The sequence below is a fragment of the Equus quagga genome, chromosome 9, assembly GCF_021613505.1.
Source record: "Equus quagga isolate Etosha38 chromosome 9, UCLA_HA_Equagga_1.0, whole genome shotgun sequence".
Classification (NCBI taxonomy): Eukaryota; Metazoa; Chordata; class Mammalia; order Perissodactyla; family Equidae; genus Equus; species Equus quagga.
This window is the reverse complement of record NC_060275.1, coordinates 90,154,931-90,179,799: the sequence shown is the minus strand read 5'-3', so window position 1 is coordinate 90,179,799 and position 24,869 is coordinate 90,154,931. Positions and strand designations below refer to the sequence as shown.

At 34.6% G+C, this 24,869-nt stretch overlaps 1 protein-coding gene across 4 annotated transcripts in view; it reads right to left on the bottom strand.

Annotated features, from left to right (window-relative positions):
* Nucleotides 1-853: 853 nt before the first annotated feature.
* Nucleotides 854-24,869, bottom strand: part of FYB1 (FYN binding protein 1) — a 153,529-nt gene continuing 129,513 nt past the window's right edge. For 2 of the 4 annotated variants that reach the window (XM_046670912.1, XM_046670913.1), the window contains exons 10-19: nucleotides 23,186-23,208; nucleotides 22,032-22,098; nucleotides 21,093-21,230; nucleotides 19,373-19,398; nucleotides 17,431-17,497; nucleotides 14,650-14,740; nucleotides 13,796-13,958; nucleotides 6,115-6,148; nucleotides 3,669-3,700; nucleotides 1,236-2,898 (exon numbers count right to left, since the gene is read on the bottom strand). In XM_046670912.1, coding sequence (XP_046526868.1) covers nucleotides 2,876-2,898; nucleotides 3,669-3,700; nucleotides 6,115-6,148; nucleotides 13,796-13,958; nucleotides 14,650-14,740; nucleotides 17,431-17,497; nucleotides 19,373-19,398; nucleotides 21,093-21,230; nucleotides 22,032-22,098; nucleotides 23,186-23,208 — 664 coding nt within the window. In that variant the 3' untranslated portion in view covers nucleotides 1,236-2,875. Of the gene's footprint in view, nucleotides 916-1,235; nucleotides 2,899-3,668; nucleotides 3,701-6,114; nucleotides 6,149-13,795; nucleotides 13,959-14,649; nucleotides 14,741-17,430; nucleotides 17,498-19,372; nucleotides 19,399-21,092; nucleotides 21,231-22,031; nucleotides 22,099-23,185; nucleotides 23,209-24,869 lie in introns of those variants that run through there. The other 2 variants (XR_006889997.1, XM_046670915.1) reach the window with 2 other exon arrangements.

Genomic DNA, 24,869 nt, shown 5'->3' with positions numbered 1-24,869 from the left:
CTATGCAGGGTAAGGAAGGTTTAGCAAGAGTGTTGGAGGGTTCTGTACCTTCCAGGAACAGGCCTGCCATGCTCAGTCATTGGCTACACAGGAGCAGCCTGTGGGAAGCCTGGTGTTGGCACAGCTGTGGTGATGGATTTCAGAGTGTAGAAGTTGGGGCCTTTGGTCAATTAAGCTCCACAAAGTTGAAGGTCTGTGAGGCACATTCTCCTGGCTGTCACATGCACCCTACGTTTTAAGATAATGTGATGAGAAAAGGAAGATAGAAATGGGCTGTAGTTGGAGAGGTTTTTGGATTAAAGGCAAGGTTTCTTATTGTTTTTTGAATAGGAAAGACTTTGGTAAGATTGTAGAGGAGTATGTTTGTCTCAAAGGAGGGAATCTGCACAATGGAAGTTAAAGATTAAAGGAAGGGAGGGAGTGAAAGAGTGATGGGGAAGAGGGGTGTGTGTGTGTGTGTGAGAGAGAGAAAGGGGGGGGCAATGAGAATGAGTTAATTGTGGAGGAAGAAGACTCCAGAGAAGGCAAGAAGACATGGGATAACAGGCTGTGGCTTTGAATCTGAGGAGTGACATCTTATTCTCTGGGAGAGTGTCTGGATATGGGTTAAGGTTGAACGTTGTGGGGAGTTGAAAGGAATCGCACTTAGTTATCTCAATTTCTACTGGAAGACAGGAGGCAAAATATCAGGGTCACTGGTGGGAGATTGGTCTTAAACAGATGGTACCCCATCCTCTGAGGCTGAAGCAAAAAGACGTAATGATAGCCTCAGAGAAAGACTTTTGTAGATGTGGGATCAAATTATGGAAGGGAGAGAAAAGCTGATGACCTTGATTTCTTGATGAAGTAAAAGGCAAAGTTATCTGCTGAAGTTATTTGTCATTCTTCTTACATGATGAAATCCCATATATAAAACTATAACAGAAATAATATGAAGTATATTAAAATTAATACTTCAAATATATCTTTTATATTAAGATGATTATCTATTACGTAAATCTTTCATAGGCATATGTGTGTCTGTTTCTTGGTGTATAAACCAAAACTCTAAAATATTCCCTTGGTCTAATTTGGAATTTAAACAACTGACATTTATTGAATTTATACTGTTCTCAATCAGAAAACAAATTACTGGAAATATTCTGTCAATGTATGATGTATATGTTACCAAATTTAACAAACAGAAAGCACTTTTGGACCATGTAATTTTATTTAGTATTAAAATAAATTCATCACGTGAGCATATACAGGCTTCCCCTATCAAAAAGTAGATGTCTAAGTATTTCATAATTGGAAGAGGTCTTTGAGATGAGTGGCTTCTAATTCAGGGACCTCAGACTCCCAGAATCTGTAAATCTAGCAATAGAAGTTGATGATCTATTTTCAAATTTCAATGCTCCTAATAGAAATTCCACTTTACTCATATAAAAGTTTTGAGTTCCTTTACAATTATCTGAAATTACTTCAGTTCAGTGGGGCCACTCTTCAGAAGTTCCAATGGGCCTTTACAATATTAAAACATGAATAATGCATTAATTATTATTTAATCAATGAGTTTTAAAAATAAACAGAAGCTTCTGAAACACAGGGCTGGGGTAGGGGGAAGATTATAAGAGTTTGAGGTAACTCATAGTAAAAAAGTTGGGAAAAACTGACTTAGCCTAATCCTGTAATTTGCAGATGAGGAAACTGGCAAGATCAATAATTTACCCGATATCACATCATGTTCCATTTGCAGCAGAGCCAGCATTAGGATTTGCTCATTTCATATTTTGGAAGTTGTGAAAAAATTACCTAATACGCTATCTTCTTGGGTGTTAGGGTTTTGCATTTCATATCATAGTGTTTAGTGTTCTTAGCATTTGGAACCCAGAAGCTTCACCTTTTGTTTTTGGTTTGCTCTGGGAATGAGTCTGCATCAGTAGGGAACATCTTAGCTAAACACTCAGGATTACTAATCTATACTCCCTCTGCTGGCCAACTTTCCATTAAAGTGGTTTCAAAGAAAAAAGTTCCGTAGAGGTAATTGAAAAACAAAACCAAAAACCGTTAAAGGAGTCTTCATAGTAAAGAGATGGCATAAAGTTTAGTTAATTTCAAAGTCCATTCTCTCATTCTTTGTAATTTTAGGGTAGTCCTCACTCATATCTACTCTAGTTACAACAGTAAACAAAATACCGAATTATACCCTTAGAACATGAATCTGCAAACAGAAAACTTAGTTTAGACTCATCTATAGTTTTAATCTTAGGTAATTAACACATATTCACAATTAACAAATAGGGACAAACTTTATATACAATTTCTGCTACTTCTATAATTTTTGAAAAGATGTAACTCACCAGCAAGAGAGGAGAAAGTCTGCCTTTGTAAAGATAGATGATTTGAAAAGAGAATATAACATATGATCATAATTACAGGTGCAAACAATAGTTTTCCTTCTTGTGAAATGTTTTAAAATTTTCTTCCTTATATTTCCTTATTCTTCTTCCTTATCTTTCTTTATTCTTCTTCCTTATCTTTCTTTAAACAATACAGTCATTTCTTCTCAAATGATTTTTTTTTGTTTTTTTAGGAAGGGGGAGTTGTCTATGGATGGTCTGAAAGAAGTGCCTTCATAATTGCAGCTGAGGCAGAAATGGGATATTTAATAATTCTTACATCTCATTGATGCAGTCTTCCAAGATGTTGATTAAGCAGATAGATCATTTTCTGAGTTCAAAATTTCAAAACTTTATAATCAGAATTTTATAACTAACAGTAATAAGTAGTTTTTGTGCATTGATTTTTCTATGAACACAATAACATATGCCAATTAAGATCCAGACTTCACATTGACATCAAATGAACATAGAAGAATGACCAAAGCTGAGAGCTAGTCATTGTCATAGATGCAACCTGAAAAAAAAAAACAAATTTAAATATGGTTATACAAGTGTTCCAGGGTTGGAAGTGTGGGTGATTCACATTCTCCTGATTTAGGATAAAAGAAGTGGAATTGGTTCACTTTATGACAAACTAGTTAAATGGAAGCACATAAATTTATTTAACTTCTATTGCTCAGTATACAATTTTAACAATGTCTCTGAACAGATTTATTCTCTATCGAAATAAGAGTCAGGATTATTTTATTTCATCTGGCACTTAAATGTGCTTTTTGGTAGTCATTCTGAATGAGGTTGAAAATATTAAATATCAGTGCAAATCATAAGTTTAAGAGGAGACTAAAAGGCAACATAATTAACACTATGCAGCATTCCAGTTGAGACTAATTTTTTAGATCATGATTTAGAAATATATGAGGTTTAGAGAATGCTAGTGAGTATTACAGGTTATGAAATAAGTGCCTACTTATTGCCCGAGTATATATATTTTTGAAGATACAAGCAATTATTATTAAGATTCATGTTATAATGAAACATTCACCAAATATTTTCATGCTTTCTGCTTTCAAAGAAAATAAGAGATTCTTTCTTGATTTCCAGTCATGCGCACAAATAAATTTTTTTCATTATATCAAAGCATTTGCTTTTCCTAACATTTTCAAGGGATTCAAATTCTGATCAGATTGGAAGGCTCTAATTAATCCAGCAAGCTATATTTAGTATTCATAAGGACAGTAAATTCAGTGTCACTCTTCTCTGTAGGGGGTGCCATATGAGACTTACCATCAGCAATATCATCATAGATCTCTCCATCACTGTAAATGCAGAAAACAATTTTCGTTTTAATGTTTTCTTAACATTAAAGCAATATTTATATTAAAAAGTTAATAATATGATTTTATATGACACAAGACATTTAAGGGTGAGAAGTTACACATTGGGCATTTATAAGTGGGAAAAAATTTCATATTCATCCGTATCTCCTTTCATTGACTTAGTCTAATCCTCTGTGTCGTTCTAAAAAATAAGCCCAAAACTTATTCTATATCATAGACAGACAGAAAAATGGAAACATACCTCAAGAGCACAGACCATGCCTTACTCATCTTTGGACCCAACCGTGAGCCCAGCACACAGCTGTGCTTGGTAATAAGTGTTCAAAAAATCATGGCGTGATACTCTACAGGGGGTGCTAATTCAAAACTGTAATGGATTCTTTATATCCATTAATATCAGATTTATACTTTCACTTGAACTTCAAACGCTGAATGAAATACAATAATATTTGGCACAGGAAATGGGTACATCATTTTCACATGTTTCTAATTATAATTTGTAAATATTGACTACAAAATATATGAATATTAGTTACAAAATAAGTAGCCAAGATATGGTTAGTATGGTGATTCTTTTTTTTTTAAAGATGGCATCTGAGCTAACATCTGTTGCCAATCTTCTTTTTTTTCCCTCTTTTTCTCCCCAAAGCCCCTAGTACATAGTTGTATATTCTAGTTGTAGGTCCTTCTGGCTCTGCTATGTGGGATGCTGCCTCAGCGTGGCCTTCTGAGTAGTGCCATATCCGCGCCCAGGATCTGAACCAGCAGAAACTCTGGGCCACCAAAGCAGAGTGCCAGAACTTAACCACTCGGCCCTGGGGCTGGCCCCAGTATGGTGATTCTTACATAGAGAATTCTAAAAATATTTCTGCTTATAGGCAACATCCATAATAGTAGTTCTGGCTACTTTTACACATTTTGGGTTTTACCTAGCTCTGAATCTTTAGCGAAATATTCTATTCTACCCACACCCTGAGTCCCTCCTATGTACCAGGAGACACAAATATGAATGAGACACAAGCTTTGATTTCAAGCAGTTATAATCTAAGGGAAGAGAGACTGATGCAGAAGTAATTAAAATAAAAAATGTTATAAATATTAACATAGCTTTGAAACGTAGGATACAGTTTCAAAGTTCAGAAATGTAAGGTGACTTTGTCACTTAGACCAGACCCACTTTTGGTTCCTGTATCAGCTCTGTGCTTTCATCCTGGAAGCAGCAGCAGGCCCTTCAGATTGCTGCCAACTGCAGCAGATGCTGTGAGTTCCCTATGTCTTCTGTTTGGATCTTTTCTCTATTGAGGGAGGGTTTGGCTAACGGAAATCTGATTCAAATGCAAGCAGGAGAAATTTTCCTATCATTCATTCAATAAACATTTATTAAGTATTCACTTCAATAGGTGGTGAACCAACAATTACTTAGGACACTTTCTAAATTCTCTCTTAATCATCCTGTAGTATCACTGATGAAGATGTTGTCCTATTATTTGCCTCATATTCTTTCCTTGAAATTTGTATCTTTCATAGAATAAAACCTATTGAAAAGTTCCATGTCTATCAGCATGACTAATGCTCTGAGGAAAGTAAATTATGGTTATTTTTCTTTTGACTCTACTAGTTTGCTGACAGAGCACTTAACATTGATTTGTCTCTTCCTGATTGGTGTCTGGTTGTTCATGGATCCAGTTTGTGAATCCTTCTTGATGTTTTTCTTATGCCAAATTCTGTGACTCTTTGTATTGGTATATGACCTAGCCTGAAATGGAGCTCATTCTTACACAGTTTCTTTGGAACAGAATCTTATAGTGTTTCGGGGAATTCTACAGCACAATAGTACCACACTGTGACAACATCTTATTCATAAGAAGAGAAGAATCATTGACTACTATCTGTTTTCTGGCATGCTTCCAAAAAAGGCAACTTAATTCTCTACTATGCCTGGTGTGAGTAAAGAAAATTCCTCAATTAGGGGTTGGACTGTAAACTGTTAACAGGTGATATTAGCACCGACTGTGTAGACACTAATTGGTCCCTGATTAATTCAATTCAACTGACTGCATTAATCAGCAAGTGACATGCAAAGTAGTAATGAAAGCGTTAGTGACTTTGACTTGTCTGTCTCTGTTTGCAATATCTGTCTCCAATGAATATATAAAGCCGTGAACTATAGAATCATGAATGAAAAGGACTTCTTGCCTTCTTAAAAGAGTAACACTTTACAAAAACCTTAACTTTATTATGGACACTACTATATTGATATTTGTATAACATACTGTTTTAAAATTGATTTAAGATAATTCAGTAGATTATATTATTTAACTGACATTAGGAATATTTCTTAAAAAACAGCATAAAGTTCCTTTTACAAATGTAGTAGAAGAAAATGGGCTTACTTGTCTATCAAGTGACTCCGAAGGACATAACCATCTGTGAAAGAAAAAGGAAAACATTTTTATTAATAGAGCAGACTTGAAAAATCTTTACTATTTAAAGAACATGAAATAAAATTGATATAATGTTATGATATGATATAATATTGAATAATTTTATCTCTCTCCAAACATGATCCATTTTTCTCACTTGTGTCTACTCTTCCTCCTCTCTTTCTTCTCCTTTCTCTCTCTCCCTAACATCTTTTTTCCTTCATTCCTCTTTTCCTGCTTAAATAAAAAAAATATTTCTTCTTTAAGTTACTACAAGTTGTAGCACAAATTTCTTTCAAATTTTAATCTATTTCTTCAAGGTGTTCCTCATGCGACCCAGTTTTAGAAAGAATTGAATAAGCATACTTTCTCCAATAGCAAAAGTAGTTCATAAGTAGGTATTTTAATTATCACCAGATCTAAGGCTTGACTTTTCAAATTTTATTGTATTGAGCAGAGTCAGAACTGCTTTCAGATGCCAATCATCTAGGGGCTCCTTGCGAGCACGCATCCTAAATGGTCTCAAAGTAACTCGCATGTTCAGTGTGCAGGTCTTCCTCTACTGCTTTTGCCATTTGACAGAGTATCAACATTTGCCTTCATCTTTCAGGGAACAAAAGCATTATTAGAACACATACCAGGAATTATAGTGATTCTTGGTGAAGTAGAAAATAGACCATATTTTATGCAAGAAAACTAAAATTTTTTTTGAGCCCCTACTGTTTCCCCTAATTGTGCAAAGTATTCCAAAGAAAAAATATGGACTATTTTTCTTGAGAAAATGTCTGCTGACATCAAATTAATATTACTAACCTTTGGAATTATTCGTTTTGTGTTAGCACCTAAATTCTGTTGTGTGCTTGAGATTAGCATCATTTACTGTCTTGTCAATACAGCCTCTCAATCATTTCTCTCATTAGTCAATCTATTGGTCTTGGTCCACTTTAGATCTAGTTTTGGTTCTAAATCAGAGTAACTGTGTAAAAAATTATAAACCAGGAAGCTCATAAGCAAAGATTAATACAAATGATAATAAACATATTTAAGTCATACTGCTGTTGATTTAACATGAAAAAATTTTTTTTTTACAGTAGGATCATGTAACTGAAATTGTAGATTAAAACGTAAGAAAATGAACTTTCCCTTGCAATATTCCAGGGTAAAAAAACTCCACCAAAATAATTTATCAAGAAGTTCACAACTTTTTAATGAAAACTGTTCATAAGCATTGTATTTGGAAAAGAAAGAATTAAAGCTATCCTTGAATTCGTGTGGTGGGGAAGTAATGAAGCACGTGTGGAAATGACAGGTGTGCAACAAAGTAACATTTTACTCAGACTATGAGAAATTAGAACTTGTTATGTCTTCTTTTTTATTTCAATTAAAGCAAAAGTAGCAAAAATTATCACTGTGAAGAAATCTAGAATTAATATCTATGATCCTTGGGTAACCTCTGATATCACAATTCTTTCATTCATTTTATGGTAACAGACATTAAAAAATCAAGGCATATATCATAATTTAATACAATTTTTTGAAGGGGATAAGCTCATCTCTAGCAAATTTAATTCTATGTGACTCTCAAGAGACAAAATCCATGCAGATAACAAGGTTTTTGAATACATTGTGGATTTTGTATCCAGGTTCCAATAATTGCAATCTCTCCTTACCTGGACTTAGCTAAAACAAAATGTGAACAGTTCTTTACAGACAGTAATAATCACAAACTGTATTTTCCCTAGTTAAAATTGGTGGTTCTGTTTTCATTTTGAATTTTCTCTTAAAAAGAATTGGACAATAAAACAACACAATAGTGTTTCCATGATACATTCATCTTTATGTTAATAATTTAAAAATAACGACGTTTATGAACTGTAGCCTTTCACAGTGAAATCAATCTCACTGTGAGGTGTTTGGGCTTTGTGGAGTCTCCTAACAAAAATTAGAAGGTAGAAAATTAGAGAAGTGTATAATAACTTAGAAAATATTGCCAGAGACTGGAATTTTTCTATTTTTCTATCACCAAATATATATATATATATATATATATATTAAAATCTTTAGAAGATTAAAAGAAATAAAGTTCAAAACAAAGAGAACATATTCACCATTTTTGGAAATTAAAGGTTTTCATTTTCCTATGCTTTTAGGTAATCTACTTTTTAAAACTCAATTAGGCTAAAATTGTGCAGACCTGGATAAAACACTATCTGTAGTCAAGCACTAAAACAGTCCTTTATATGACCAAGGTTAACAAGTCACGATATATAGCCTAATTACCTAACTTCACAATAGTAATTATAAAAATTGTCTTCTTTTAGATTCTCAAACCCCTGTTACATTTCCGCCTATATCTTGCCTGCTCAAGAATCTTAAGGAACAGCTTGTTTGAAGGCTCTTTTGTTGCTCTTTTGAATGCTCTCTTTTGTTGAACGCTCCATTGTTGCTGTTGTTGTTGTGTGTGTGAGATACATAAACACCCAATGGTTGTGAATGTTATTTAAGAAAAATGCATCAAGGAGATGGAGTGTGGGCTGGTACTGTGCTGCTCTATTTTAGTTCCCTGAAATGATGTGATAATTTGGGGCTCATTAGCTATAAAATCACACTTAGATAGCATTTTTACATGGTTAATGACTTTTAATACAGCATAAGTTTTGCTGTCTAGTACCTTTAAAAATCTCTGCTAAAACTTCATTCTTTAAGAGCATGATTCACGACAACGTCAAAACAAGTGACTTACCATGAATTTTTATATAGTCTTTCCATTATAGTTCCTAGAAATAAACCTTTTTGCAGTAAGAAAAATGCTCTCTTTGCTCACATGTTCCATGTACATTCATCATAGGGAATATTAAGGAAGAATACAAACAAACAAAATAAATGAAAAAACTCATCATGGTTCTGTACCATGTAGAATGGCTGCCATGTTTAATTCATCCTATAATATTATGGGTGCTGGCACACCAGAGATCCTCATGCATAAGATGAAATTATTATTTAGAAACCTCACATTCATAGAGCAGAACACAGTGGCTTGAAACAAATGTTTTGAAATATGTGGTAGGGTAAAGCTAGTTAAGAAAATAACACCCACCCCTCATATGTGCCAATTAAATTTCTTCCCAAAACGTTTGCTTGCTCCAGTGCAGATGTGTCCCAGGACAAATGACTCATCTTTCAGAAGGGTGTTGTAAATATAAAATTAACAAGGAAATACGAAAGTATCTTCGGAAAAATGGAAAATATCTTTGTTCTAATATTTTCAAATTCTCAAATGACAACTTTTAGTATTTCCTTATTACTGCGTTTGTTGTGAGCCAGTCCAGAGATAAAGCTAAACTTATTCAATTTGTCCTCATGCAGTTTAAAAACAATTGAAATCATATGGCACAGATTTATTCAGGCAAGTGGAACAGCGTCCACCTTCAATGGAAAATGCTCATAATATAACAGAAAGATAAAACAAAATGCAATGTCTAATACTGAATATAAATTATTATCCTAGTTTTAGAAAAATGTTCTCTCTCCCACTCTTCTCTCTCTCTCTCCTTATTTCTAGGGCTTCAAATTGAGTGATTTTTTAAAATATCTGAATTAAAAAATTTTCTTCAATGAGCATGTGTTGTTTTAAAATTGAAAACAAAATTGCTTTAGCAAAGAAATGAGCAATTGGAGATTAAGTCAGTTCATGTCTCATTCCACACTTTTTGTAGAAAATTTTCCTCCAGTGACAGGAGGTGGGAAAACTCACAGCTATGAGACATTAAGTTGTGGAATATTTGCAAATATTAGCAAGAAATTCTAAACATCTGGGAACATGCCAGAAATACATGTTTAAGATCTCAACGCTGATGCAATATGTGCTTCCATGAGTCAGTGGGTGAGACTTGATCGAACGTGATAATGCCCGTAAAAGTGGCTGGTACTCCTCTCCACAATAGGAAGGCATAATTTTTAATGTTTTAGCCTCTAATTTCTATCATTACCAACCGTAGTTTAAGCAAGCTATTTCCTTTACTTTGATGGATTAAAGAAGAATGGAGAGTAAGGAAAATGTTAGGGTCACTGTGGTGTTGGATTGCAAATGCCTTTGCTGCTCATCAGAAGACGTAGAAATAAGGAACTGAAAGATTTAGAGGCTCCTAAATGATACCCAACAAGCGAAACACATTACTGAGGCCAAGGGGGGAACTTCTGTCTTCTAACCAGTTAAACTAATCAACAGACTTCTTCCTGTGAGTGTCAAAATGTCAGCCCTTCATCTGCTTATCCAACCGCAATCTCCAAATTGTTACATTCAATTCAGTAAGCCCCAAACAAGGCGGTGGGCACTGTAGAAGGTATTGGCAATACAACGTTGAGAACACTTCACTGAAGTTACTCTCAAGCTGGGCGTCTAATAAGGATAATAGTTAAGTAGATAAAACAATTATGGACAATTACAGCAACAGAAGTGGGAGGACGGTGGAGCAGGGGAGAGATTCATTGTGATGGGGTGCTGGGGAGTGGAGATGAGTGTGCTTCCAATTTTAGATGACAACTGGATTGTTTTTAATGGACAATTATGGGTGCTCCAAGTAGAATAAAATAGCATAGAAGGATGAAATAGTATAATTTATTCAAGGAATGACAAGTAGTTTGTATTTCTGGAGTGTCATTTGCAGATGGGAAATAGTTGATAAGGGTGAGGCTAGATCAAAGAGTTTTACGTATTAGCCTAAAGACTTTGTGTTTTTAAAAGTAATATTTGAGTAACAGTGTGGTGACTGGATTGGCTGAGAGTAAGGGTAGGGTAGACATAGCATTTGAAAGGCTATTGTAATAATCTAGGTGAGGGAGAGTTAAATCTATACAATAATCATCTCAAATTCTATAGAGGTATGTGATGAATGGATCAGAAATTAAGAAAACTAAGAATGTCAAGGATAAAGTTCAAGGAAGGAATAAGCAGGAGGTTTAGAAAAATTAAGAAAAGCAGGAGGTTTGGAAAAATAAAAGTGAAACTAAGCAGCTATGATAATTAAATCTTGGAATAATGCTTAACTTGAAAGGCAATAGCAGATGCTCTTGGTGGCCCCCGCAGACACATTTACCCTACTACTTCAGTGCCTTTTGGTTCAACTTCCAACTGAGAGCACTTGTATTTTTCACATTTTTTTGCTAATAGCTTTTTCTCTGGTTTCCAGAACTCTCTTTGTCAACTTACTCAGTATCCTGAATGACTCACCACCTGCCCAGGTGTAGGCTTCAATTCCTGATGGACAGCAGTTGATGTATAAATACCCTAAGTTGTTTACAACCTGGATGGGACAACACTGCCACTCCGAGTTTCCAACTGGATTAAACTTCATTATCCAAGTGGTAACTTTTTTGATAACAAGACTTTTTTGGCTGCCTTCCCTTCCCTGTCTACTTCAACACTTGCCTATGGATGTTTTCCAGAATCACCTCCCAAATGGGGAAGCCAAACTAAGACAAAGTCCATCCCAAAGAAAGTGTTTAAATAAAAAACATCGGGTACACAAGTGCTACCAATATCATCATCTGGTCTCCATCCCATTCAAGATGGACCCCCAAACCAACTAAGAATTGGATTAGTTACCCATGAGCTTGGGAATCATAAAGTACCTTGGTAGTGCAGCAGGCAAAAAAATGATAAAAGTTACATGGAAGCCTTATTGTTATCTACCAGGATTTAATGTAGTGTTTTCCATCTCCCATTTGTAACAGATGATAAATTCTAAGAGGACAAGAGCCCTCCAGTATTCATAACGGTATTTAGAATTATTGATATCCAAAAAGGAAATGATAGCAGATTACAAAATTATCCCTGAATGACTGCTGCTTTTCCTCATTCTTAAGGTCCACTGGTTCTTAGGAAGATATGACTCTTGTCTGAATATCTGTTTCTGGTATTGTATCTATTCCTGCTCATCTATATCTATACATGTTTGTTGATGAGGTCATTTTCATCCTGTTACTCAGAGTATGTTCCACAGACCAGCAGCATCAATGACCTGGGAGCTTGGTAAAATGCAGAAAGTCACACATCACCTCAGACCTACTGAATTAGAATCTGCGGTTTTAACGAGATCATGATGTGATGTGTATGTACTTTGAAGTTGAGGAACATCGCTCTAGATGGGATTTGTTGCTAAAGACAGGAGTCTCAGGACAGTGTGGCAAGATGTGTCTGAAACTTGTGCACTAGAGAAAGGTCCACATGACAAGTACTAGGACAATTCTCTGTTGCGAAAAATGTGAAGTAATTTGGAAAGTAGAGAAAGAAAAGATATCATTTAGACCTACCACCCTAATCAGCCACTAATAATATTTTAGTTTAGTTTCTTTTATTTACGTAATTTTTTAGCATGACTGTAAGTACCACCCTACATTAAGCAGGCTTCTTATTTTCTCTTACTACTGTGTCATGAGAATTTCCTTGCATTATTGTCATAATCATCACGTGAAATATTCAATTTGGTATATTCATCATAACTTATTTAATCATTTTTACATTTTTTGCACATTTTCTAGATTTATGATGACCTTTCAATGCATATAGTTTTTCTGCATTTAAGGCTATTCCTTGGGATACATCCTCACAAATGGTAGTCTGAATGGGGGTTTTCTTTGTGTCCTGAAGGACACATCTCCACATTATCTCCAGTGAGCATCGAGTCTTAATGCTACACTACTCCTGTGTTTTATCCTTTGTACCACATTCCATTTTCTCCCTTTAAAAACCAGCCACACCTCCTCCATTGTAACTTTAGATCCATTTTCCCCACCCTTGAGTCACTGTGTTTTATTCTTAAAACTCCATTTCAGTTCCTGTCCCTGAGTCACCTTCCTGTCATTAAAATTCAACTCAGAGTTCATGTTTTCCATACAGACCAACCGAGCTGAGATGGGAGCAGCCATGCTGGCTATCCAATTTTAAATATAGGACAACATAATTTTGAACTACTCTGCCCTGGACTATAAATGAAATAAGCTTCCTTTTAAAACTTGACAAAAACATTTCCATCTGTCAGCTTTAATAGCTGATAAAGTCAAAGAGGACAGGACTCTCTTGTATTTATTTGGAATAGTATGTTGTATTAGCGTTTCCAAAAAGGAAACGAAAACAAGTGAATTTGCAAGGTAGGGAAATTGGAAATTCTAGGTGTGACATATGCTATATGATTCCAAAACTAGGCCAGAGCAAGAGCCACTCACCACTTTAGCACAGTGGTTCTCACTTTAGGGTACACGAGAACAAGCTAGCGAAGAAGTTATGATCACAGATTCCATCTGACCCTCAGAGTTCATGACTCAGCCAGTCAAGGATGAGTCCAGGCAACTGCAATTTCAATACACATACAAGGGTTCTCTGATGCTGGTGGTCTGTGGGACTGCATTTTGAGAAGCACTAATCTGGCATTACCTTGGCACCATAGTGCCAAATATAGCAAACGGGAAATGAAAAAAGATTAAAATAAAATACATTGATCTCAGCATAGTAAGATCTTCAGTTTCTTAATGTTTTCCACAATTCACAAAACATAGGGCAAAAAGAGTTAAGAAAAACAGGGGTGATTACTAAAACTTGTCTGGTCGTTAAATTCTGGAGTGCCGTATCTATGAAGAGTAAGCAGCGACTTACATTTTCCTTCTTCGTTCCTGCAGAGAACTTTTGTATCGTCTGTGTTTTGTATAACCTCAAGAGCTTCACCAGGCTTGACCTGTAGCTCTCTGGTCCCCCACTTTTTAGAAGACAAGGAAGCTGCAACTTTGGTTGAATATAGGACTCGAATTTCACCATCATACTGGAAAAATAAAGAAATACTTTTATATTATCAGTTGATGGGTATCATAAAAGTATTCATTGATGACAGGTTTATTAAGAAAGTCTTTGACAAATAAATAGTTTCTTATTTTCAAAAGATAATGTAAGAGCATTGAAGAAAATTTTTGGTGGTAAAGTCACTTATAACCTCAAGAATCTAACATAGTAATTATTTTTAAAAAGTAAAAAGAATTTTTTAAAGTTTAAGGTGGGCACGTGTTGATTTGATACACTTATAAATTGCAAAATGATTACCACCTTAGCTTTAGCTGCCACCTCTGTCACCTCACATAATTACCATTTCTTTTTTGTGGTCACAAATGGCAGGATTTCCTTCTTTCTCATGGCTGAACAGCATTTCATTATATATATGCCACATCTTTTTTTGTCCATCCTAACTATTTTTGGATTACCATCTTACCAAAGGTTCAAAGGACAGCTAAATTTTGATGACTATCTTGGTATATATATTGTGCATGTATGACGGTCTGGTTAATTTATTATAGAAATAAATTTAAATCTAAAGTAAATTTTGCAGAAAATAAAGGAATTACGATGGACAACTGTGATGTTGATAATTACACTTTTAAAATGTTCATTTTGGTACTTAAAAAATCATCTTGTTTCTCACTAGTGACTTGAACTTTGTATGATATTTAAGTAAGATGTACTTTAAATTTTTTCCTGAAGTCTTTTTCTTCTTTTTCCTGCTTTTTTAGCTTCTTAGGGTCTTTTTCTTCTGTCTTGGCTTTGACTCCTTGGCTAGGATGACAGAACACATAAAATCACATTTCGTTTCAAAAAGATAAGAAGAATAGTATATAATAAAGACTTAAGTCATAACATTAAATTTTTGTTAAATTTTGTTTTCAATTAATTTTTTCCTTAGAAATCCACTACATTCACTGTAAGAAATGACATTTCATAATGCAGAAAGGATCCGTCAAGAGACTACAGATTATGAATTAAAATGGAGGTAAGAAATCATCTATTTTGTTGAATCACAGAAAATCACTTGGTTATACCTCCAGCATAGTTACATCTCAGTGGTTTCATACGATTCAACCTCTTCTGGAACCTCTATATGTTTCAGTCCTTCTTAGATAATTCAATGGCTTGGCCAATGCCAATGGTTTATCAAGTTTATGTATATGTTAGTTTTATCATATCTACTTAAAATGGAGCCAAGGTAGGAGGCAGGAAATGTTGATTAATAAAAAATCTTACATAAGAGTTAAGATTTTAGATATTATAAAAAGGAGCTTCTTAATCATTTTGTCAGTTGTCCCTTTCGTGTGTGTGTGTGAGAGAAAGAGAGAGTGGGTAAACATATTCTAAATTCTTTGATCAGTTATGGATATAACAGTTTTTAAAAAACTCTAGGGTCTAGAAATATGTATGTATATATGTGTATATATGTGTATATATATAGTTGGTATCTACAAACCAACTGGACTAAAGTCAATTATCATAAGAAAGGTGAATAAGCCTAAGATAGTGATTCTCCAGCATGGCTGCATATAGGATCACCTGGAAAGCTTTAAAAAAATGCCACTGTCCTTGCCCAATTCCTAGAAATTCTAATTAAATTAAATTAATTTTAAATTCTAATTAGTTAGACTGAGTTGGATCCAGGTACTGACATACATATTTTAAAAGCTCCCCAGGGGGTACTAATTTGCAACTAAGGTTGAGAACCATTCAATAAGGTTAAGTATGGATGTTAGGGAAAGGATGTGAATCTCTGCAGAAGGGAATTTAAGACATCAGAGTATTTGTGAATAATGAAAATTTTAACCACTGATATTAATTTTTCTTTAGATTACCTAAGATCAAGTTTTGTCTATAACTGATTTATTTAAAATGTTTGACTCTTAATTTTTGAGTCTTAGAGTTGAATGCACTCACAGTGAAATACATTAGCACAATATCCTCCTTTATTCTGCGTCCTCCCTCAGCATCTCCTGTCTCACGGCACTCTGGGCAGCAGTAGAATTGCTGTCCCAGATTAGCACTCTGGAGCTACAAGACTATACATGAATGTTAAAAATACCCCACAAGTTCTCTTTGAAAATAATTTATTAAAATTTGTTTAAAAATGGAATACTATGTTAGAGAACATAAAATTGTCTCAAACTCTGAAAATGAGCAACAAGAAAAAAACCACTACATATCACATAAAGTTTAATCAGCTGGGGTTTATTTTGCTTGAAGAAAAGGGCCAATGTGTGACTATAGGTTCCTAGAGAGCTAGTCTGTGGAACGTGGTGGCATGTCTACAGCAATATGAAACAGAAAATTGCATTAAAAACTGTCATGGATAGAAGCAACTTTCTGATGGTGAGGAAAATTAAAACAACATATTACTGGAGAAGATTAGATTTCCCTTTCCTGGAGAACTAGAAAAGGAAAATGATTCTCCTTTCATTTTTCTTGTTTATTTTGCCTGTAGAACTTGATCTTCATATATAAATGACAGCTATTTTTCCTTCAGTTTCTTTGATCTGGTAAAATTAGTCTAACAATCTTGGTAAAAAAATAAATACTTAGGGTTCACGCATGCCTTTTTACCAGTACAGCTCAGAAGACAGCATTTATTGTATTCCGTTTATGTTACTTTCATCCTTTAAGTAATCAAGTCCAAGATCTTTTTATTCACCTTTCTTTTTTCTTGAAAAAGCCACAGAGGTGGCCTTGCTTTCATACACAGTATGTATCAGATCATCTCACATTTTTATTGCAGTATACAAAGGCATCCTAAGAGTTTCCCTAAGAATTTTCTAAAGGTATTGCTTTTTTATGAGCTGAGCTTAAGAGATTTTCATACAATTTTTGCCTAAAATTAAATTGAAACCTTACGTGAGTTGAAGAATGTCCATATTCAATGTTGACCTTTTTTTTGAAATGTGAATGGAATCTTTGAGAATCTCTGATGCTTTTGTGAAAAAAGAGACGTAACCAAAAGTCCTTTTAAAATGCAAATCTTTTTTTCACAAAAGGAAACAATCTTGTGGAGGACACAGGAGGCTTGAACGAGGTGGGTGAGGGTTGAGATATAAACTAAGAAGTGTATTCAAGACAAAAAAGGTTTTGGGAAAAGAGTAAAAATAAAGGGAGGAGATGACTCAGTGAGATCAGTTGTGATCAGGCTGTCAAATGCTTTCCCAGTGAGTGAAGAAATGAACGCAGACGTCAGGCCAGAGGATAGTCAGGACAAGAAGCAGAACCGCTGGGAGAGGAGGAAGGGAAGGGAGAGAGAGGAGGGTGGGGAGCAGGATCAGAGCTACCCCCTCACTAACCTAGCAGAGACATAAGAGCTGGGACCAGGGAGAGGATGACAGGAACACAATCGCCCTCAGTAGACACACACCCCATCGGAGTTTTATTCCAGTTAAATTTTCTTGAACAACCTCATTTTCATTACTTCATTGTAATGAAAACGTTTTAATTACCTCAACTCTGCTGGTGGAGCAGGGAAATCGGAGGCATCCACGTCATCATAGACTTCATCTCCCATGTCTAACAAAAGACAAAATATCAAATGCGGAAACACCGTCAGTTTAAATTTTGATGTGAGTATTCAATGATGTTTTCAATAAAAAGATTGCTAAAGGACAACAAAAGAAGTTTTCCTGGTGCCTGGGTACATTTCTCTTGGAAGCATTATCAGTCCTTAAAGGGGAGAGGTTCTTATGTCCCTGGATACATGTGTTAAATTTCCCTCCAAAAAACCAGTGACTATGACTGTAACTATTATTATCAGGGTTTTTTCCATTGGTGTTGGCCATTGACAGTAGGCACTGGAGATTGAAATTAAGGTTCTTATGGGATTTGGAGTGCTCTGATAATATATATCATTTTATTTATATGTTTATGTCTATGATTATGTCTTCTCTATTACCTATTTATCTATCTACCTATCTAACTGTTACTTTATAGTAATATTAGGAATGGCACCACCTTAAAATAAAAAGAATATTTCTATTAATGAGACACTTCTGATAACAGCAGGTATTGAGAATCAGTATGGGTAGAAAGTTGCCACGACCTTAACTGGTTCAATGGTTTTTCCAATCTGTAGATATTTTTTTTCCTCTAGACTTCTTGTTAATAAAGTCAGAAAGAATGCTTCTTTTCTGTGCCTATTAAGTCGAGCCACAGTCAAGTAAGCTGAAAAGATGACTTGTAGCGAGTATAAATGTTTTAAGGAATGACTATCATAGAAAGTTTAAATGCTCTCTGGTAATGGCAAGGATTTGATTTCCTTTAAAAACTCCCCTCTCTCTATATATATATAGGTATACAGTATATACAAATACTGTGTATATGTATAAATATATACATATGTGTGTGTGTGTGTGTGTGTGTGTGTATTCTCCCCCCTTTCAGGTTAATTAATTGCACAGGATAAAAGTTGCTCAGCTATTTGAGGAATCCATAATAAATCCATAAAAATATAACATATAATTCGTTTCCAGAAGGGGAAAAATTACTATTTCACGTGCATGCCCTTAAAACACACTTGAGAACAAAGGAAAATTAAAACAAAAAACATTTTTTTACCTAATTGATCACATTTATTCCATTTTATACCTACTCTCTGTGGAGCTCTGATTTTTGAATACTTTTTAAAATTGTGGATTAAGATGTAAGCACATGAGTTATTGATCAGTTTGAGTTAGTGCCTTATGTATTTTCAAATTGATGACGAAAAACAAAGTCAGATAAACAGTCTGGAAGAATAGATTATCTTTGTGTTTGGTTGTCTCTTCTAATGTATTGATAACTAAAATAAACTTTTTGAAAGCCCCCGAATATTCTTGTGAGACAACATTTTATTTTGTTCAAAGTAAATATAAGAAAAATCTTTTACAGATCTGTCTCAGCAGGGGTAAAAAAATAAGCTGATCAAACTTCCCAAAAAAGAAACTATTTCATTTAGCAGTGGGAAATTTTCCCAATCCAATATAAATTAAACATTTAAAACAAATCAAAGAAATTTAGATTTAGAAGAGCCTCGGTGGCACATAATATAGTGTGTTTTTAGGAATCTTTGTGTGGAAGTTCAACATATCAAGCTCTGACTGAATGAGGGTAGGAGGACACGGAGGATGCTGGTGTCCACACTGCCTGCTTGTCTTTTTCTCCGTAGTGACCCCTAAGACTCCTAGAAGAACTGTTTAAAAACCATCGATCCTTTTTATTTTCCTCTTCCTGCTATTTTACTGTTAGAAGCCGTGGCCACCCAAGGTGCAGTTACTTGCCCAAGGTGACACGATTTCTTATTTACAGTCAGGGCTTTCATCCAGCTATCATGACTATATCCAAGGCTTTCCCACTACCCCACCTGCAAGAAACTAGCTATAAAATATACGATTAGTTTTTATTACTTACCGAATTGTTTAGGAGGAGAAGGGAAACTGAAAAGCAAATGAGAACACAATTATAATCAGACTAATATAAACCCTGACATTGATTCCTTTATTTAGGAAAGGTATGAACAATTAACAGCCCAGAGGCTTATAAAGGTGAATTAATCTGCTGACCATCATTCCTTTCTCATCCTCCCCATTTCTCCACTAAGTCCCAGTTTCTGTCCATCAATTTGGAATTCAGCAAGACTTTTTTTGAACTCCAATGTTGGCCAAAAAAGTCAAGATCCAAGACATTCAGTGGTTTATTTTGCCCAAAGCCTTTGGACCAATGTTTTCAGATTTATTCTAGGAGGTTTGGGCATATTATCACACCAGAGTAAATTAAATGGACTCAATATTTTGGAGTCGTTGTAGCATAGCTCAGGATCAGAATTGTTTATTTCCACTCAAAGAGTAGAACTGCAGCGTCGAAATCAACAAAGGTCATCGGAATCTTTGGATGACCATGTTTCCCCTATAGGTAAATATATATCTCAAAACAGGAGAATGGTGAACAAGAGAGGAATATCCACTGAAACTAGAGACGGAAAGCTTATTAATAGAAGTGATCTGAAATCAGAATTGGTTGGCATTTAGTTACAACAGAAAAAGACCTTTCCTTTTATTACTTCCTGAACTTTAAACAGACACACACACACACACACACACACACAATTGGAAGAATGGTGCACAGTTATACAAAAGTGCGAGAGGTCATTAGTTCAAACGATTCAAAACAGAATTAGGTGTGAAATTGGAGCAGAAAAATAATCTCTGCTTTTATTTCTAAGTAAGGACCATATTTGACTAATGCTGCATCAGCAGAAGATTTTTTATGTTTACTTTTAATTTTAAGTGTCCTGTTTATTTATTGTTGTTTTAGCATCTTATGAAAAGTTTTAAAATTAGGAATTCTATGTGGAATTAACATCTTATAAAGACTTCAGTTAAGTATGGTGAATTTCTTAGGTACACACAAAACAGTAAGAATATCCTGTACTGGCAAACATGATTAAGAGCCTTCAAATTCATAAGTATGGAATTTTTACTAAAGGGTTATTTTTGGATGGAAAGAGAAAAGTCATTCTTTAGTTTTTATTCAGACAAACTGAAGATGTTTAGAATAATTTTAGCATAGGATAAATATATAATTTAAATAGAATTAGTATATCACTATTGTGGAACAGAGTTAACAAAGACTTTAAATACTGTGTTTAGAGAAAAGAAATTCCAAATTGTGTCCTTTATTTCTAGAAAATTAAGTTTTAAAAGAGAATGTATATTTTGAAGAGTTGTCAGTATAAAATATTGTATCATAAAATGTGGTGTTGCAATTGTGAGCTTTAGATGTGATGCTACGGTTAAAAAAAGTCCTACTAAGTGGAGCATGTGGGTGTATCTGAGTGTGTGAGGGTGTGTATGCGTGCTTGTCTATATGTGTGTGTGTTTGTGCAGTTTGTAGGGAAAGAAAAATATATCTTTGAACTCTGTGATAATTTTTGAGTATTTTGTGTTCCTCTTACATAAATGCATGAGTTAAGGATGACACGTAAATGAGGCTATGATGACTAATGGAAAATAGTATTACAATGGTTTAGGCCTACCAGAATTTGGTTATTGGTTATAAAATATTAGTAGCATTTGATTAAATTAATATTAATGTAGTTATTGTGCGCTGGATTTGGTTGGTCGACTCTTACGATGAACCTTCATTATTGTCTGACTCAGAGACTTGAGGTTTCTCTCGTATACTTTTCTTTTTGTCATCTTTTCCCTTTAACATCTTCAAAATCCCCCAGGACCACGAGTTATTCTTCTCTTCAACCTGTAGCGTGGAGCTTAGGAGCATGCAGGCATTGATCAGAATGGAATAATCAGTGGAACGTGAAGACATTGGTGGACATTCATAGTTTTATAATTATGCTGTGTTGATCACTCAGGCTGTAAGTTACTCATTGTATTCAGCAAGATTATGCTATTAAGCTTATAGGTCTTGGTCTTTGAACACTGCTTCTACTAGGTAAATTATTTTTTTCTATTTAGCGAGATTTCTCTTTGTTCTTAAAATAGCAAGCTAAGTCAGGATTAAGTTTTAAACATCAATTTAGCTTTATTTTATGATCAAAATGAAGTAATTAAAAGGTCTTAAATTTTAAAGTATGCCATTTAAAAAGTTTAAACGACTAAATAATTATTTAATGCTGATTCTGCCACAGATAGCATATGGTCTCACTTTATTTGGGTAGCCTATAACTATGATTATTATACAAAGGAGAGCCAAGCAACTGATAAAGTCTCCAGTGATGGTTGTAAAAGTAAATTACTGATTGACAAATAATTGATTGGGAAAAGTTTGAAAAAAATTATCTATAACACCTATAATTGTTTATCCCTTTTTTCTATTTTACCTCTTTTGACATAGTTCCTCTCAAGGTTCTTCTAAACCACATACCACTTCATTGGAAGTGTGGTGCAATTACACTTTCTGAGTTACTACTGCTGTTAATCAAACATTCAAATCATTTTTGGTAATGTAATAAGGAACACTATTTTCTGCTTTTTATTGTAACTAGAAATCAAAACCAAATTTCAGTATATACAATAATGTGCAAAAAAAGCAATTCACTGATTATTCTTACCCATCATCAGCATCTTCCTCTTCGATCCCATCATAAATATCATCATCTGGTGGAGGTGGGAACATCCCTTCATTTGGATTGGGGGGAAAAGTCTTCTGTTAATTTTATTTTGTCACATAAAAGTCACTCAAAATTAGATAATAAATCTGCCTTAATTAAATGCAGAAAGCACCTCTCTTTCCTATGAACTATTGAAATAAAAAATAACTTAATTTTTCCACTCTCGCATAGACAGTAGGTAAATTAATTGTTGATTATTCTATAAGGAATTCTTAGATGTGAAATATAATAAAGATATGAGATATGATAAAAGGTACTGTGTGCTGGAGATGAACAGAATGGTGGAGAATAAATATGAGAAAAAGTGAAACTGAATAGAGAGTAGAGTTAAATATTTATTGTGGAAAAAGAGAAGAGAGGAGATGTCAAGAAAAAATTAATCAATAGTGAGCAGACATTCAGAAAAAGATACTGATCAATATATAAGTGAAGAAAAGCAAATGGAATGAAAGGTGAATTTGTAAACATTGATGGTAACTGAAAAAAAAAAATGAAATGAAAGCCACCTTTCATTTCTTTTATTTAATTCCATCGAAGTGATATTTTAAAAGTTAAACCCTTTCTAGATTTATTTGTTATCTTACACTCCTCAGGAATCTTGCTATTTGATAAATATTTATTTAACAACTGTTTATTGAACATCTTCTCTATGCAAGAATATGTACAGGGAACTTGAAATTTGACTTCCAGGATGAGAATTTTCCTTTGTTTTGTTGATGAGGAAATGAGAGGTCCTTAGAAGTTACAGGTAAGGTGACCATATAAGTTATCATCCAAACAAGCATACTTCTGAAAGTGAAGCGGGATGCTGTTAACAACTGTGCTCAGACAATTGGCGTAATTCAAGACTGCCCTGGGCACGCTGGAAATGGAGCCACCCCATGACCCAGAACAAACTTGGAAGAAAGAAGTGACTTGCTCAGGGGCACTTGTGGCCCTGGACTGGAATTCATCCAGGTCATTGGTTCCCAGTTCAAAGTTCTTTCTACCATATTAAGATCTTCCTCATTATTTGCAAATGAAAGCACTTTGTCACTAATATACACAAAAATAGGAAGACTTGGAGAAACTGCTGATAAAAATGTGTGGCTTACCTCCACTTCCACTGTGACTGTGGCTAGAAAAAAAAACCAGACAAATTAAATTAATGTATGAATTGTTTAGCTATCAGGAAGAGAAGTATATATATTAAGCAGTCATATCAAGGAGAAATAATATTCCAGTCAAAAGTTATCAGGACGCTATATGTGAAGAGGAAGAAAAATTGTTCTTTATCATAATAGATGAGTAGTAACAAGGCAAAAAATAGGACAAAACAAAACAAAACAAACCTAATAAGAATAAAGGGAATTTCAGTACTATGAAAGGTATTCAAAACAATGATACTATTTGCTTCTAACATTTTCCCATGAGGCAGTTTTCAGATTATACATTATTATGTCATTTCATAGACAGACATTAAAAAACAAAAAAGAGTATTATTCTGAGTCATATAGAAATGTTGTTGCATTAAATTCAATTCTCTTTCAATATCTTATAATCACAGCATTTTACTCTTAGTCCAATAGCATTAAATTTTTTTTGAAGAGAGAAGTGACTTTTGGAAGTGACTTGGCCAATCCCACTTTTAGTTAGCTGAAGAGCTGAGATAAGAACCACAGAGTCCCGCCTTCTGTATAACGTTGTTTTGGCTACACTTCGCTGCATTCTCTGTATCACTATTTTTGCCTTTTGGTAATCTGCCAGGAGCAGATATCAGTCTGATATTACAACCACACAGTACAATTATACGCTCATATCTGATTCCTCAACCTTAAAGTCAGAATAAAAGGTTAGTCTGATGCAGATCTATGGTTAATTTAGAAATAAAAACATACTCTTGCTAATGGAACTTTGTAGAAAAATATGCTAGAAATGTCTCCGTATATAAATACGGAATTGATTTTTGATGAAGTTTAAGTATATTCTCCGCTTGCTTACATACTATTTTCACATTTATTTTCTCTGACACTTCCCTTTGAGCATGAAGCAAGCAGTTAGAATTAGCTGAGAAATTGCCATTTTGGTTGGCTGCCACTCCTGGCAAATATATTTCATCTTGGAGATTCTCAAGCCTAATTCCCAAAGAACAGGGTTATAATAATCAGGACCCAAGCTGCCACACATTATTTCATTCCTAGAACAATTCTTCAACTTTCTAAAATGGTCTGTTTAGAACACAAAACATTTAACAAATGAAGTAGTTGCAAGAAGAGCAGAGTATGAGAAAAGGGGAGAAGGGAAGAGAAAGAGGAATGGATAAACGGAAGGAAAAAGGTTGGGAAACATGTGGAAGAAAGTTTGGTATGTGATGGAGGAGTGGTATTTGCATTTGCAATTTTCTTTCCTTCAACTTTCATATTTATTACAGAAATTGCTTTACTTGAGCAGAAAAGGAGGACAGCTGTCAGGACCTGTGCTTTTAAGCCGCCTGTCCGCTCCCAGGGTTTGAAGTGCACAGTCAGCTCTCCTTATGCTGGAGGAATCTGCAAAGAGCAGGTAAAGAGAGCAAGGAACCAGGAGGCATCTGGGGGAGGGAGAAGAAGAGGATGGTGCCTTCTCTTATTCTTGCCAGGGCAAGCTGCCGGCTATAGTCAGCATCTTTCCTTGTCTTCTACGGACAAAGCATGTTCTGTTAGGAGACCTCCGCCAGCAGCAGCTGTAGTTTCAAAAACAAAACGTGTGTAGAAATTGTGTCTCTTCTTTCATTTTCTTATTAAATATGCATAAGGGAGAAAT